This window comes from Lytechinus variegatus, chromosome 2, assembly GCF_018143015.1.
Source record: "Lytechinus variegatus isolate NC3 chromosome 2, Lvar_3.0, whole genome shotgun sequence".
Taxonomy (NCBI): Eukaryota; Metazoa; Echinodermata; class Echinoidea; order Temnopleuroida; family Toxopneustidae; genus Lytechinus; species Lytechinus variegatus.
In genome coordinates, this window is record NC_054741.1 from 61,201,050 (window position 1) to 61,217,035 (window position 15,986).

At 35.9% G+C, this 15,986-nt stretch overlaps 1 protein-coding gene across 2 annotated transcripts in view; it reads left to right on the top strand.

Moving 5' to 3' along the window:
* The window catches only part of LOC121408540 (palmitoyltransferase ZDHHC5-like), a 64,916-nt gene that overhangs the window by 20,218 nt on the left and 28,712 nt on the right, over nt 1-15,986 (top strand). Inside the window, exons 2-3 of one of the 2 annotated variants that reach the window (XM_041600031.1) lie at nt 4,448-4,575; nt 4,961-5,121. In XM_041600031.1, the coding sequence (XP_041455965.1) occupies nt 4,448-4,575; nt 4,961-5,121 (289 nt within the window). The remainder of the gene's footprint in view (nt 1-4,447; nt 4,576-4,960; nt 5,122-15,986) is intronic. The other variant, XM_041600032.1, reaches the window with a different exon arrangement.

The following is a 15,986-nucleotide window of genomic DNA, read 5'->3' on the forward strand; positions in this document are numbered from 1 at the left end:
TTACATAAATGTACTGTACATAAACATGTTACATGTACAGTTGACCAAAATGGACTTGTCCATATTACTGTACACATGTACATGTATGTACGTATACATGTACATGTAAATTTATACAAATTTGAGTTTTGACAAAGAGCATGAAAAAGTTTTGAAAGTTTTTGCAAACAATTTGGAAACCTGCTTGAAGCTTGCAGGGACTTATACTATCCAATATCGGAGCCAATGGTTTCACCTTCTTGTAGTAAGAATTGATAATTCTTCTGATAACGTTTCAACTGTCAAATCAGTACGAATTCAAATATCAACTACATGTAGTCCGCACTGGAATGTGTGTTTAAACTCGTTTGCATGTAGAGATGTAGACTCCATATAAACTGGTACATGTACATGTATACTGCCTTTCTAGAGAGTTCTGCATGACATTTAATATAGGGGATATGATTGGACATGACTGTACAGCCGTTGGAATCAAACTCGCTCTTTCATTTTGACCTGAAAATAAGTACTAGTGATCTAATAAACATTGCATGAACAAATCTTTTAGCTTTTAACTCTTTAGGAAAAGTGATTAATGATGAGACTCTTTTGATATACATGTACTGTACTGCAATGTTGACATGGCACGCATATCAGAATAGCAGGCACGCAAAATGCTTGGAGTAGACGTGTTTTGAATAAAAGAGAGAGATAAATGTCAAAAAGTGGGAGTTCGATCAGATGGCTCGGAAACAGACTGAAATTATACAAAATCAACACCATTTGAAGAAAAACAAACTAGATTGATTTGATGCTATTCAAGGAATGACATTTTTAAACATTACATTGCATGTTGTTACTTGTACCTTACATTTATAAATTAAATTGAGATTCATGTTCATCAGTTCATTTTTTTTGTAAATGGGATATTAAATTATGAAACAAGTTTTATAATAAAATTTAAAATGTACATGTACTCTAGTTAATTAAATGTCAGTCATTTTGTAATCATGTGCTGGTACTCATCTATTTCTAAAGTTGGTGAATAAATGTACATGTAGTTTGCATACAATACATGGAGATGTATTCAATCTGCCATGTACATTACTTAAATAGGCATTTTCGGGAATCGGGATGTTATCTTGCTGGAAGAAGTTAAAGGGCACGTTGATATTCTTGCATGTTCATAAAAAGACCTTTTAACAGAGAAAGAAGAAAATAAAAACAAACATTAAAAAATAATAATTTCAGCTTTATACTATTAAAACCCGGAGCAATTTACATGTACTCTGTGAAAGGGAAGTCCAACAAAACAAAGTTAATATTCGAAAGAGAAAAACCAACAAGCTTAATGAGAATGAAACCCTAGGAAGAAGTACATGTACGAAAAGAGAAGAATCATAGAATAAGATCAATTCTCCTTACTACTACAATACATGTGAACCAGTTTGAATCTTGATTCCATGTGGAATTGACATTGTTGCAACCTACATTGTATTGTGATTTGATGAAGCATCTTGTAATTGTGAAATCTGTGATAAAAATGAAATGTGAAAACATTTTCAAAATAAAATACAAAGAAAGAGTGAATGAGTGACATAATCACAATCTCATTTGCATACTGTACATGTATCTCTGTGTTGGGAAAAAATGAGGGAAATATACTTTATTCTGATTTTGATTAAATTTTCAGTGTTATGTTTGTTTGAATTTCTCTTTTTTATTCAAGTAAACTTTTTGATGGGGGTGAGCTTGACCTTTTAAACTAAACTGTTTTGGAACTCCTGCTTTACTTTTCGAGGATCTCATGATATTCACACGCAGTGTTGCAATTTGAAAATGTATATGCAGTGCATTATGGACACGTGTAATTGTACCTCGGTGGAATCTAGATGGCTTTAGAGGTGGTTTGATGGAGAAAGCGTGGATACAGAACATCAAGTGTCACTGACACTTGCATGAGGCTGTCCTCTCTAAAATTAACCTTCCAAGAAAAGCGGGATATTGTTTGCGTAGGACGAGGGGTTTTCCACCGGTCAAGAAGTATTGATTCGTTTCCATTCCACCAAAAGGTGGAATTACATGTATATGCTTTGATCTACATCCATATATGATACAGATGCTTTGTAGCATGGACGTTCATCTTTTATGTGGTACATATACATTGAAATATTGGCCTTCAAATTTGTACAAGGCATTATTAGGGGGAATGGGGAATGAAGGGTGGAATGATCTGTATTGTAATTTGTTTTTATCATACATTTGTACAAAAATGTTCATAGACAATACATGTACAAATGAATACAGTACAGGTTCATTGATTTAATTTATATTCCCCTCATGTACCTGTATATTTAATTTTGATTTGAGGGGCAAGTCCACACCAACAAAGAGTAGATATGAATTAAAAGAGAAAACCCAAACAAGCATAATGCTGAAATTTCATCAAAATCAGCTGTAAATATTAAAGAAAGCCATGACATTTTAAAGTTTTGCTTATTTTTCACAAAACAAAACCTTGCTCCCGCCACCCCCCCCCCCCCCCCTCTAAAAAAATCCCAAATCCATGTCTGCCTTTATGAACAATTGCACATAGAATTATAGTTTTCAAAGATTTTTATTTTCCAAGTCATTTGCATTGATAGTTTTTAATTAGCGGCTTTCATTGTGTCTTAAAAATGTATATGTCTACAGGCCAAGATTTGTACATGTACATATATATATTTGTAACTCTCTGAAATCTTGACCTAGCCTTTACTCCATTCGGTCAACAGACCTTTGGCAAGGAAATACATGTATGGATTTAGGGATGAATATATATGTCTCTATTGAGTAGTGACAACTTTATATAAATGGAATTTGTGGTTAGGCACCCAATGGAATGGAAACGATGAGTTAGAGATTGGGGAAGGGGGGCATTAGCCTTGCAAGATAAGGGTGCTAATGGATGGCTGTATATAGGGCCGTATGCACCGGCCCGAGTTTTCAAATAATTGCGCTATTTCTGATGCGGCAAATTATCCCGATCTGAACAATATCAAAATTATTTGTAATGGAGACGCAGTTATCGCGATAGTTCGTTTGATTAATTTCGAGATTGCAATCCTGAAGGCAGTGCTGCACCATCCCGAGTCTGCTCAATCTCAAGATATTAGCCCGATCAGCCCTCTATGCGATTAATCTCGAGATTCAAGAAACCCTGTCTCCACCATCACAAGAAGAGCTATTCCTGCTCGAGTGAGGCGTCGATGCATTATGTTCTGACGCCATGAATGAATAATCCCGAGCGCGTCTGCACCTACGAATTAGCGTGATAATTCATAAAATAGCGCGCTATTTTGCAAATAATCCCAAGTTGACTTGGGAATGCAATCTCGAGATAAATCCAACAAACTAGCGCCGATAATTGCGTCTCCATTGCAAATAATCTCAAGATTGTTCAGATCGGGATGATTTGCCGGATCAGAAATGGCGCGCTAATTTGAAAACTCGGGATGGTGCAGACGGCCCTTATAAAGTAAAATTAGAATTATTTGAAAAATAGCGCGCTATTTTCGAATTATCCCTTTAATTTGCAGGTGGAGACGCGCTGAAGATTCGACCCGGGTTACATGTATTTATTCATGGTGTCGGACCATAATGTATTGATGCCTCGCTCGAGCACGAATTCCTCTTCTTGCGCTTGTTGAGATGATGTTTTTTTAATCTCGAGATTGAGCAAGCTCGGGCTGGTACAGCACCACCTAATGTGTCTGTTGATATGCGTACATTTACTGTACTTGTATACAGAGTATGCATTTATCTTCGCATTTGAAGTTACATGTTCAACGGGCAATTGATTTGCAAATGCAAATTTGATATCAAATCATGTTTTCTGAATTTGCCCCTTTTTGAGAGCATTCAGAATTGTATTAAAGCCCAGTTTGTTTAGGTGCAACTGTAGAGCACAGTTTGACACAGGAAGTGAAGATTAATTCCAAACTTTTTTCATTTTCTGTTGTTCACTTTTTGAAAGCACATTTATAGCACAAGCAACTCCTCATCCGAAAATGGAAATATCGAGTCTTGACTTTTAATCACGAATGAAAACATGTTGTGTTCATTGCCTCTTCCAGAAACCGTACAATATCTCCATCAAACACACATGAATTCGCACAAATTATGGAGAATTAACCGGGCAAATGTAGGATAATCATGTATTCAGTTGCCACTGCGCTTATTAAGGTCAATGATTAGGATAATCAGCTTTTAAAATACTAGTTTATACATGTACATGTAGAAATTGAAAATGAAACAATACATGCCCCGACTACTACATGTAGAAGGTCATTTATTTGTTGATATGATTCTCCAAGGACAGTATTGTATTGTGGCTCTATTTCATACAGTAAATTGGAAAGTGAATGAATGAAATTATTGTCATTCTTTGCATTTAATATCCATTTGAATCTCTTTACTTTGATTTCAGATTAAGAGGTCTGATCATAACGTGTGAATACCACCCTGCTATAGCTGCCTTTGACGTTCTCCTATTCCTTGTCGCCCTTATCAACTTCCTACTAGCAACGTTTGTTGACCCCGGAGTATTCCCAAGAAGTAAGCATTTCATTTCACTCGGATCCTTGCAAGGAAAATACAGGATTTTTTTTTTAAAAGGAGCTCCTCTTTTTCTGATTTGATTTTGTATTGAACCCAAAAGCAATTTACTGGAAGTCATTCTAAATTTCAATCGACGATAATTTGCTTGAGGTAGAGGTTTTTCTTGTTCAGGATGTTGGATAAGGGATAGCATTTTCATTATTCTAATAGCGGAGTTTTAATTTGCTTGGCAGTTGAGCTTTTTGGATGTTTTCATGGAATTTAGACAATATGAAACCCTATAAATGTAATAAGCCTTATGCTTTTCATCCTATAGACACTTCCTGTCATGATCAAAATATGACTGTGTTATGATATTTATTCAAGTTTTGATTTCTCTTAGCTGCAGTTGGAGACGAAGACAGAGATGATGACTTGAGGGCACCCTTGTATAAAACTGTCCAAATCAGAGGTATCCAAGTCCGTATGAAATGGTGTTCAACCTGTCGCTTTTATAGACCACCAAGATGCTCACATTGTAGTGTCTGCAACAATTGTATTGAGGTATGTAAACTATTCTATGTCTGTTTTTCATTGGGGTTTTGGCTGGTTAATTTCAAATTTACTACTTTTTTCATACATTTTAACATGGATGTATGATGGTGGGCCCCAAGTCTGCGCACCTAACAATTTGAGTTAAGATTTAACATGAATTTCTTCTTATTTCACAAAATCTTTCAGTTGATAATGTTCCTTACATCATAATGAGTTAGTGTACCAAATATCTCATAAAAATGTGAAAGAAATATATGATTTTCTTGGAAAAAAGCCTCGGGCAGTCATTTTCAAATTGAAAAAAAAATGGTACCCCATTTCTGCGCACTCATTCACTTTGCACACGATTCAGGGATTTTGATGAGAAAGGCTGCATTTTGAGGCTGTCACATGAAATGCCCTGAATTCATTATTTTTCCACCATTTTGAGTCGGATTTTTTAATGAATACCTGTCTATGTATTGCATGTGTAAAGTTCGTGTTCGTTGCGTATCTTCTTTTACTAGAATATCGCAGATACGCGGGTGCGCAGACTTGGGAGACCGCGCAGACATGGGGGAACTGACCATATATATAAAACGGTAGATGATGAGTCAATGCCTCTTTGCTGTTGATAATTTATTTGTTGCTTTGCAACACAATGGTTCTCATGCTCATGCTCATATTGTGTGTGCTGTTAGTGAAATTTATTTTTGATTTTTGTACTTTTGCATTTTATCGCTTTACGCTGCGAGGGAGTGGGAGGCTCCCCCCCCAAAAAAAAAATGATAAAAAGAATAAATAAATCATTATTGGCAAAACCACATACACTCATTGGCTTTCTTTATTTATCAGATTCATGCCAATACATGGACTATTGAGGATGGTTAAAATTATATTCGACTACCCCCCCAAAAAAAATGAATCAATAAAATAATGATAAATAAAATATTGATAGGCACTTTGCTTCTACATGTACATCGAGATGGGATATCGTAAGTTTGTTTATATTCAAGTTTAAAAGTCAGAAGTACACATGTCTTTGACCTATCTTTTATTCAGCCCATTTAAATTTTCTGCATTTTTTTTAATGAACCAAGCTTATTCCTTACAACCTGAACACTTGCATAAGCCTATTAATGTAATTCAATATAAGAGAAAAAAAACTGGATTTTTGGTAGGCAGTACCTCTTTTATTAATAATATAATTTTTCTTTGATTAAACTGATTGATTCCAAGAGAATAAAGATTTGTCTTAAATTGCTGATGATTCAAACCTACAAAGCCATTGCTTTGTGCCAGAGGGCCCATGTACAAATCTATAGATGGAAATTTCAATAACATTCAACAGGTTACATGGGTGTAATTACAAGTATTCGTAAAAAAAATGATAGCAGACCACATTATACACTTCTGAGAGTAAGTTTATGTTGAACTGTTCAAGTATTGAAGAACTATGCTTGTCAGTCCCTCTAGGGTATAGTACATGTACTTCTTTATTAAAGCGACAATGAGATTGATATCTTCATTATACAGGAGTGCCAATCAGTCGGACTTGTCACAAAAGCATTAATCCATCTACCCTATCCATTTCAGAAAGTTACTCAACACTCCACTACCCACATGTCACCTCGTCGACATGCTCCATTATCAGTGCCGATCTACGACTAGGTCGTGTTGGTCGTGTACTACGTGTAGGTGGAAATGATAATTAATGCCAACATTTCCCATTGATTATTTTAGCCTGTTTTCCATTGCAGTGCTTTTTCACAGGAACTTATTGCACTAGACTATATCCTGTCTAAATGTCTTCATAAAGATTAGTCCACTCCCCTCTCTCCTATTTATCCCTTCATGCTCATAACCATCAGCCTTAAAGGGATGGTCTGGGCTGAAAATATTTATATCTAAATAAATGGAGTAAAATTCACAGAGCAAAATACTGAAAATTTCATCAAAATCGGATAACAAATAACAAAGTTATTGAATTTTAAAGTTTATCAATATTTTGTGAAAACAGTTAAATGCACAATGTAATGAATATTCATGAGGTGGGCTGAGGATGTCACATCCCATTTTCCCTTTTCTTATATTATTACATGAAATCATAAATGTTTCATTTTTTTTTCATACATGTGTAAATGATGTGTTTCCATTACGATGAAATAAGTTGCGACAATGAATAACTAATGCACTTAATAAGTTGTCAATCTAATTGTTTTAGCTCTTGGTTGAAATTTTTAAAATAAACTTATTCATATAATAAAATACAAAAGAACAAGTGGGGATGTGACATCATCAGCCCACATAATGAATATTCATAAAGAAATGTTTAGAACTGTTTCACTGGAATAATGCAAATCTTTAAAATTCAATAACTTTGTTATTTCTTATCCAATTATGATCAAATTTTCGATTGGGCTAAAATCTCAAGATTGAGGAAACTTGGTCTGATAGAGAACTACTACTGTACAGCTTTTTATCCTCTATTTCTCTCCTTTCTCCAACCCTCTCCTCATCATCTCCATCATGTTCCCCGTCTGATGCCTCTAATTGCCCTCCAGCTTGTTTTGGCTGTGCCCTTATAAAAAGAAATAAACATCAAGAAATTAAATGTCATCGTATGCATATATAGCATGTTTTTATTTCTTTCTCAGACTTGGGTGTGATAGTTTTGTAATTTGATTTGGAAAACATATAATTTTCCCATTTTCCCAAGGCAATCTTTTACTAGTTTCTTTTTTTTCTTTTTATTTTACTTTTCCTACATTCGAATGCAATTTGTTATTCATAATTTCTTTCAGGAAACGGAATTGATCATTCAGGGTCGGAATTATGGAAAAAGAGCAACAACAACAAAATGAAATAAGAATATTCTTGCTAAATTATAAACAGTTTGGTTGTGTTTTCCTCAACTTGAATGCTATTAATGATCAGCTATTTACCAAAAGCAAACAGTAAAACATGTGCTCATACTTTTGATTTCCTTGTGCTAACATTTGTTTAACATTTTCTTTTAAGTTAATCACTCCAAAACCCAACTTCTTAAAAAATGGCTAACTAAAAAAATGATCATTATTCCTAAAATGGACCAATTTTCACCCTTACTTCCCCTGATGACCAGGTATGGAGTTCCAACTACATGTATAAACTTCCTACAAACTTTTGTACAATCCCTTCAAACTTGCTTTTCATTTTGGGGGCTGATTTTTTTTTTGGGGGGGGGGCTGATTTTTTTTTTTTTTTTTGGGGGGGTTAACACAACTTTTTCTGTAACCTCTTCATTATTCCACCTCTTGCTTGTACAGTGGTGATCAAAAGTTAATGAACCCCACCAGAAAAGGAAAATATTTAAAGTGTTACAGTTCTGCCATTTAGATAATTGTGAAGTCAGGTGATAAAATATTACATTTCAATACAGTTAGTTTCTCTGGGCTCTGCAAACATGGCAGTGTTGTTGTCTACATTCAACACTCAGCATGAAGGAGTACATTATGTGGTGGGGTTCACTGTTTATTGAGGAAGTTCACCCTGACAAAGTTTAAAATGTAAAATAGCAGAAAGAATAATAAAATATATTGCCCAAGGTTTGAGAAAAGTACAACAAAGATTTAAAAAGCTATTAGAATTTCAACTATTTTATTTGTGACGTTATATGCGAGCAGCATTCCTACATATATAGCGAATGGTAAAAAATCAATGAAATATGTCATTTTTCTAGAAAATTGAAAATAGTTTCTACTGTACCTTTTGTATATCAATACACAAATCATTTCACACCCGATCATGAAAAGAAAACAAAAAAATGTCATCAGGAACCATTAAAAATATATGAAATTCATGTATTTTGTAGTACGTAGCATATGGGGCAACTGCTCGGTTATGACGTCACAAATCCAAAACTCATGATTTTTATTTCTAATAACATTACTGATTTTCCTCAAAACTTCACCAATGTTTTTTTATTATTTTTTGTTCTATGTTTACAAAATACTTTTCTTCAGGGTGAACTTACCCTTTAAATTTTTGAGCACACCTGTATGTATGTCATGTTCATGTATGTATTATACTTAGAAGATACAGTGAGAGCACAAGGAGATTAGAAAATGGGGTGGGGTAAATGTCTGTAAATGACGTATCCATGCATCACTCACATGAGCAATACTCTAGTCCTGCCTACAGACATTTATCAAGAGAGATTTTATGTCGGATTTGACGTCACAAATGTTGTTTTGACTCCTAACTGCATTTGTGTCACTTACCGCCACCGGTTGGCAACCTTTTGCTCAAACTTTTGATTCAGATGTTTCTCATGATGGTTTGCCTTTTAAATTTTATTTTATCTTGTGAGTGACATAAAACAACAAATTACAAACATGAATATAACTATTTGGTAGTAAATGTTTAAAGAGAAATTCCAGTAGTTGCAGTTAACACTGATTTCATGAGAAAGTCTGTAAAACAAGGCTTAATTGCCAGTATATCATCGAGGATCTAGATCTGGTACAGTTACATTAACTGGACTTTGTGAAATCTTGAAATTTACGCTGAAAAATGTTCACACCGAAAATCCCCAACACAGATAAGCGCACGTGGGACAATATATAATTATTGCTTAGGGCGTCGGGCCCGACGCCCTATCCGAATCCCGTGCTTATTTGCTGATTTCTCAGCAATTACACGATTTCTTCCAGAATCCTTTGGCACATGCGTTTTATTTATACAAACAGACACTTTAGTGGTCATTTCATTGGATTCTGTACGAACTCATTTTGATATCGTTACCAAAACTAGCATTTACCTTTTAGCAAATTATATATCCATGTGCATATGCCCAGGTCTGTACTGTACATGTACGTAATACTGGTCACTCCTTTTCTTCAATGTGTAGGCCTACAACTGATGAAGAATAAAAATAGATGTACTTGGCTTCCATATAATCTTACTTGCAATGTACATAAAAGGAAACTTTCTTTTTAATTTTGCTTTAAAGAAGTTCTTATAAAAGATGACATGTTCAGGTGCAATTAAAGAAAAGGGGTAAAACAATGAAATAGGAAAGATTTATTATGAGACATGATGTTTCTCTACCAATTCTTCCATTCACCTTCCTTCCACATATGACCTCACTCCCATTATTTGAGACTTTTATATTGTTCCCTTTTTCAATAAAAAACAGTGGTGGGTAGGGGGTGGGGTAGATTGGCCTGATATCCCTTGGATTTTTTTTCTTGTTCGCATTAAAAATGTAAGAGACAAGTTTTATTTTGAAAAGCAACGTATTCTGCATTTTTTCAAATTGACACATTTTTGGGGGGTTGGATTTCCAGATTTCTGCAGAACTTGGCAATTCGACTACTAGTTTACATCTCTACTACCCCCCCCCCCCGTAATTATGTAATAAAACAATTATTTGTGTAAATCAATCTGTTTTTCTCAAATTTTAGTTTTGCTCTCAGGCAAATTGCTCAGGAAATGGGATTTTATTTGTATACCAGACATTCTAAACACCCTTCAGGGGAATTTTAATGATTATGGAATGTGTAAATTTGAAGCGAAAGAAGAAGTGGTTTCAGTTGTTATTATGAGTCATTTTGGCATTCATGGAAAGCATTGAAGTGGAAACATGCATTGTAATATCCTTAATTGATACATAAAGCTCAGTGTTTGTTTTGATAGGTCATCACATCAAGTACAATATCATGATTTTGATAAGAATTGTTTGTTGTGTACAAGATTTAAGATTAATTTCTTTTTGCAATGCTTTAGCTTTTAAAGATATTTAAAAATGATCTTAAATATGTAAAATAATGATTAAAATTACATATTCTGTTCATCATCATATTCACAAACCATCCCAATACTCAAAGCCAATATTTGTATAGGTAAATTTATTCAAAATTTAGGGGGGTGTTTTAGGCTTCTGAAAGGGCGTTAATAGCCTACATTAAGCCTGAGTCGAATCGATTTTAAAATCGGTGTTCGATCGATGTCATCGAACACCGGTGCAGATTTTGCAAAATCGTTGCATCGAAAAAAAAAAAAAAATACGTCGGTTTGGTTTACACAATCAATCATCAAAATATCAGTAATGTCCAACTTTACTACTACTTACTTGATTTCTATTGCCCCCAAAATGAAACCGAATGAGTAATTATGATGCTATTCACTATTAATTTGAAGTTTATTTCGATCATAGTTCGAGTCTTACTCGTCTGCTCGTGCCGAGATATTTTATGCACAATGAATTCATGAATGGAAGTTATGGCCATCGATCGTGCATGCGCAGTACTGTTCTTTAATCAAACCAGAAAATGGCCGGAAATTGACGCGATCAACGTAAAATAAATCTTGCTTTCATGAACAATATTAAAATCATGACCATAGAACATTATTTAATCGTAATATTTAACAATAATTTGCATATGATAATCATTAATATGAATTTAGAGCTTGATGTGAAACGTTTGTATTTCGTTTCAATTTTCAATGGCGGACATCTCGTGACGATCGACTTGACTTCTTGAGTCGAGCTAGTGCACTTGTCTAAAAAAAATAATCATCACGTCAGGATTGATTCACGAACATTGTCTACATGCAAAAACTCTGTTCAAGTTCGTAATATCACCATATAATAACATTTTACATGACAGAACAGAGAAAATTGCGTTTGATATTTTTTCCCATCAATTTGAAGCTAGTTTGTGCCCAACTTTGGGCTCTGATTTCATGAATGGGAAAATATGTCATACGTCATCAAACACGCATGCGCATTGTGCTTATTTTCTCGGAGCTTGGAGGAGACGTCCAGAGATGGAATAACAATAGAAATAATCCCAGTACTATTTCTTCCATATGAACATAACATACTTTGCTGACATCGTCAATATTCTTAGTATGACCATAAAATCTTGTTAAATCGTAATAATTTAGATGAATTTAGGGCTCGATTCGAAACATTCGTATTCATTTTGATCGCATGCTCAATTGCGTCTAAAAAACTGGATTGTCATTATCAGGATTAATTCTCGAACATCGTCATAACTCATATTCCACAATCTTTCCTCACAATCGTTATATCAGCATTGAATAGCAATTCAAATGACCATCCAGAGAAAATTACGTACTTATTCCCATAAATTTATTTGGAGCTCATTTTGGATCCAACTACACAATCTCAGGCAAGTTACAGCGCTCTCCATTGATTGCACTTGTTTGCTGGCGCTGACGTCAAGCACGCCTGTCGTTTCGGGAGGAGAGTGAGTGTACGGAGCTGCGGACGGGGCTGGTGAATGGACTGCGAATGCTAGTCGACCGAAAATCATTCGGATCGACTCTGCGTGATTCATGTCTTTATTATTGTTTCATTTTAAACTTATATGTTGTCATCTGCAAATATCATTGTTGAAGATATTTTGGGAAGAATTCTGCTTTGGTCCCCGGCCTTTTTTTTGTGTGTTTTGTGATCATGGAAAATACAAACAAACTTTGCTCTGTCATCTGCTTGTGCAACGCGCCAGCGCATACCATCAGTGCGTAGTGCATATGCAAAGCGCATCGCATCGACGCAAAAACAAAAGACTAAATTTCCCCTCCTTCAATATTCGATGCATCGATGTTCGATCGAATTAGAGCTGTCGAACACCGGTTTTCAAAATAATCGATATGACTCAGGCTTAGCCTACATACAACATGAACATGTACACAATCTTAGTATCATACATGTATCACAAATTAAGTATCTAAAGAATTGAGTTTCTCTTTGATATTGGTCCTTTTTGCTTGGAATAATGTGAAAAAGAATTGCTGTCATGAAACAGGAGCTTTTTCTCACTGCAATGTCTCCTTTCTGAATCATGGATCACATTATTTCTCAATAAAAATTCCTTCTGAAACCTGAGCATCAATTTTGGAGCCTCCTTGAACCCGCTCAGGTGTTCTGGTAGTATGAATTACTCTTTTTTTCCTCCTATACCGTTGTCGTCACACTGGTTTTCAAATTTATCCCAGTGCTGTCACAGGATGGCGACACCACTATAAACCTGCTATAAATACATTTGCAGAAGAAAAGTTATCCTGGCACAGTACCAGGATGAATTTAATGTATCCCTTCATTGTGCAGCATGTGGTTTTTATGACCTCCATACAAAACACATGTAGGCTTGTGACCTCATGAGTGACGAGACTCTGATACACTAGAAATACTTGAGGGTGGGGAAATGAACCCACGTCCTTCAGATTGAAAGACAAGAGTCATAACCACTAGACCAAGACGCTCCCACATTATATATCACAAGTGGTTTATCTCGGTGTTGTAGCGGTGTGCCTTGATACTGAAGGAACACAGCGACAATCATGGGGCTCTCCCACTGCTATGACTATGGCATGCCTAGCGATAGTTTGTTGCAGAGTTATAGCGAGGCAAGGTTATCCCGGGGTATTTCATTGCAGGTCCGATGGAAGATTGGTCTCATCTAATGCCACAGTAACATTTCCCTTACGGCGGCCGTAAGGCAAGTCGAAAACAGTCGTTTTAACATGCTGTACCAGGTACTACCTACATGAACATGTGTCATGGTTTGAATAAAAATAAATAAACCTGCATGCTGTTTTCGACTCACATTACGGCGCCATAGGGGAAATGTGACTGTGGCATAAGGCCAGACGAAGGATCAGATTGGCCTTGATAAGGTAAGGTATCCGATGATCGGGGTATCAGTTGCATAATGAGACTTCAATTTTAAAGGGGAGGAGACACCCCCCCCCCTCCCCAGCAGCAGACATATGGCATTAAGGGCAAGATCTACAAAAAGCTTTGAGCATAATCACGATCATAGCCCCTCCTCATCATTAAAATCATATCTTATTGTGATTCATCATAAATAGGCCTAATATTAAGATCGACCTTAAATTATTGGGGGGCGGGGATATAACACAGGCCACCCCCACATAAGATTGGAAGGGTCCCCAGTCATTTAGATGGTCGCTATACGCGAGTCATTGTAATCTTACAAAGTAAGACATGTAAGCTGAGAGTCGTTATAATAAAGTAAGAAAGGATTGTAATTAGGCCTAGTTATAATAGAAGAAAGAGGATCGCTATTCATAATCAAAGAGGGTCGCTAGCATGGTCAGTCAAAATATTTGGAAAAGCTTAGGGTTCAATATTCAGAAGGGTCGTCACTAGTTGAAGAGGGTCGTTATTCATAATGAGAAGAGGCTATACTCGTGACAGTTGCCCGTCAAAATAGAACAGGGTTGCTTGTCATTATTGCAGAAGAGAGTTGCTCATCATTAAAAAAAAGTAGCAGATGGTCACAAGTCATAATATCCGGGGGGGGGAGATGACGGAAAATACATGTATATTTATCCACATTTCCATCTTTAAGTCTAATTTGATAATGCAAAGTCGAAGCTTGAGCTAAAATTTTTGATAAAATTTTCATGTATTCAAACCTGAAAATGTGAATATTCTGATCCATACTGTTTTTTTTTTTTAATAAACAAAATCCTTATTTATGTAACTTGCCTATAATAATGCAAGCTAGCTGCGCGTTCTTGCCGGTTTGGTATATAAAGCACAACGTGTGTATTACATTGCCAGCTAGCTAGACCTATACGGTTTATACATGTATTAATTATTGTTTCTTTATTTTTTGAGGGAGAGGGGTCGAAACCGGGGATCGGAAAAGGGAAAGGGAAAAATGCATATATATATATGATTTTTATGATACCGTTAGAAGTAATTCCTCAAGAAGCTGTGTGCGCTTTGAAAGCCTAGCTTAGCCGGGTAATATAGGAGCGCCTTGAGCACCTAACAAGGTGGTTATGTGCTCAGTATAAATACCCTATATTATTATTATTATAATCAAATACAATAAATTCTTAATTTGTCTCAAACCAATCTAGTTGGTCAGTACAGTCTCGATCCATTACCTTGGCCTAATAGCATTTTGTCTACCAAACACTGTATGAAATGGTGTCCCTGGATTGAAGCTCCGAATATTTCTGCTCCATCGTCATTACCACCACTACCATTACCTCTCGTTTATATTTTTTTATCATGAATTATAAAGTTATATAAATAATATTGTATTGTATTCAGCATATCAATCATATTCTCTGCTAGTCTGCTAATAATAATATTCCCAGTAGCTTTGCTAAAAAACAGAACATAAAAAAAATTGGTCGCAAAATCCAAATCTCCTTTAAACATTAGAAATAAAAGAACACACAAAACATTTATTTAAATAAAGAAAAGATGAATTAGATATGAAAGTTGATAAACGCAATTTTGGGGAAAAGAAGAGAGGTACAAACAAACTTACAATATCAACTTGATGTATTGTCACTCAGTTTTATACCACTAGCGAAAGTTTATTTTGGCATCCCCCTCCTCAAAAGAAAATATGGGCCGGCCGCGACTGATATTTTGTGTTGCTCTGACGTAATTTTGCCCCACCCGCGGGTCGTACGAAGAGCCAGTGCTGGCTCTGACGTAATTTCATCCCACCTCCGGGTCGGACGAAAGGCCAGTGCTGGCTCTGACGTAATTTCATCCCACCCGCGGCGGGATGAATCTCGTATAAGGCTAGGGCTGATATTGCAGAGCTCTTGGATCTGTCGTCCCGGGCGCGGCGGGATGAATAACAGCGCGCCGCGCCCTGGGCACGCTAGGAGAAAAAGGGGCTCACTGAATTGCCACATCATCCGGGGCGCAGCAACCCACAACTGATGATAACTTTGCTTTACCTAATAGCATTGTGCGAATCTCAAAGGTAACATGTAGGCCCTTTGTGTAATACACGTTTTTCCTAGTGTGTAAATGGGCTATCACAAAAGAGATTGGCCTATTAAAGATCAGAAGAGATCATTCCCTCCCCTTGGCAGTCTGT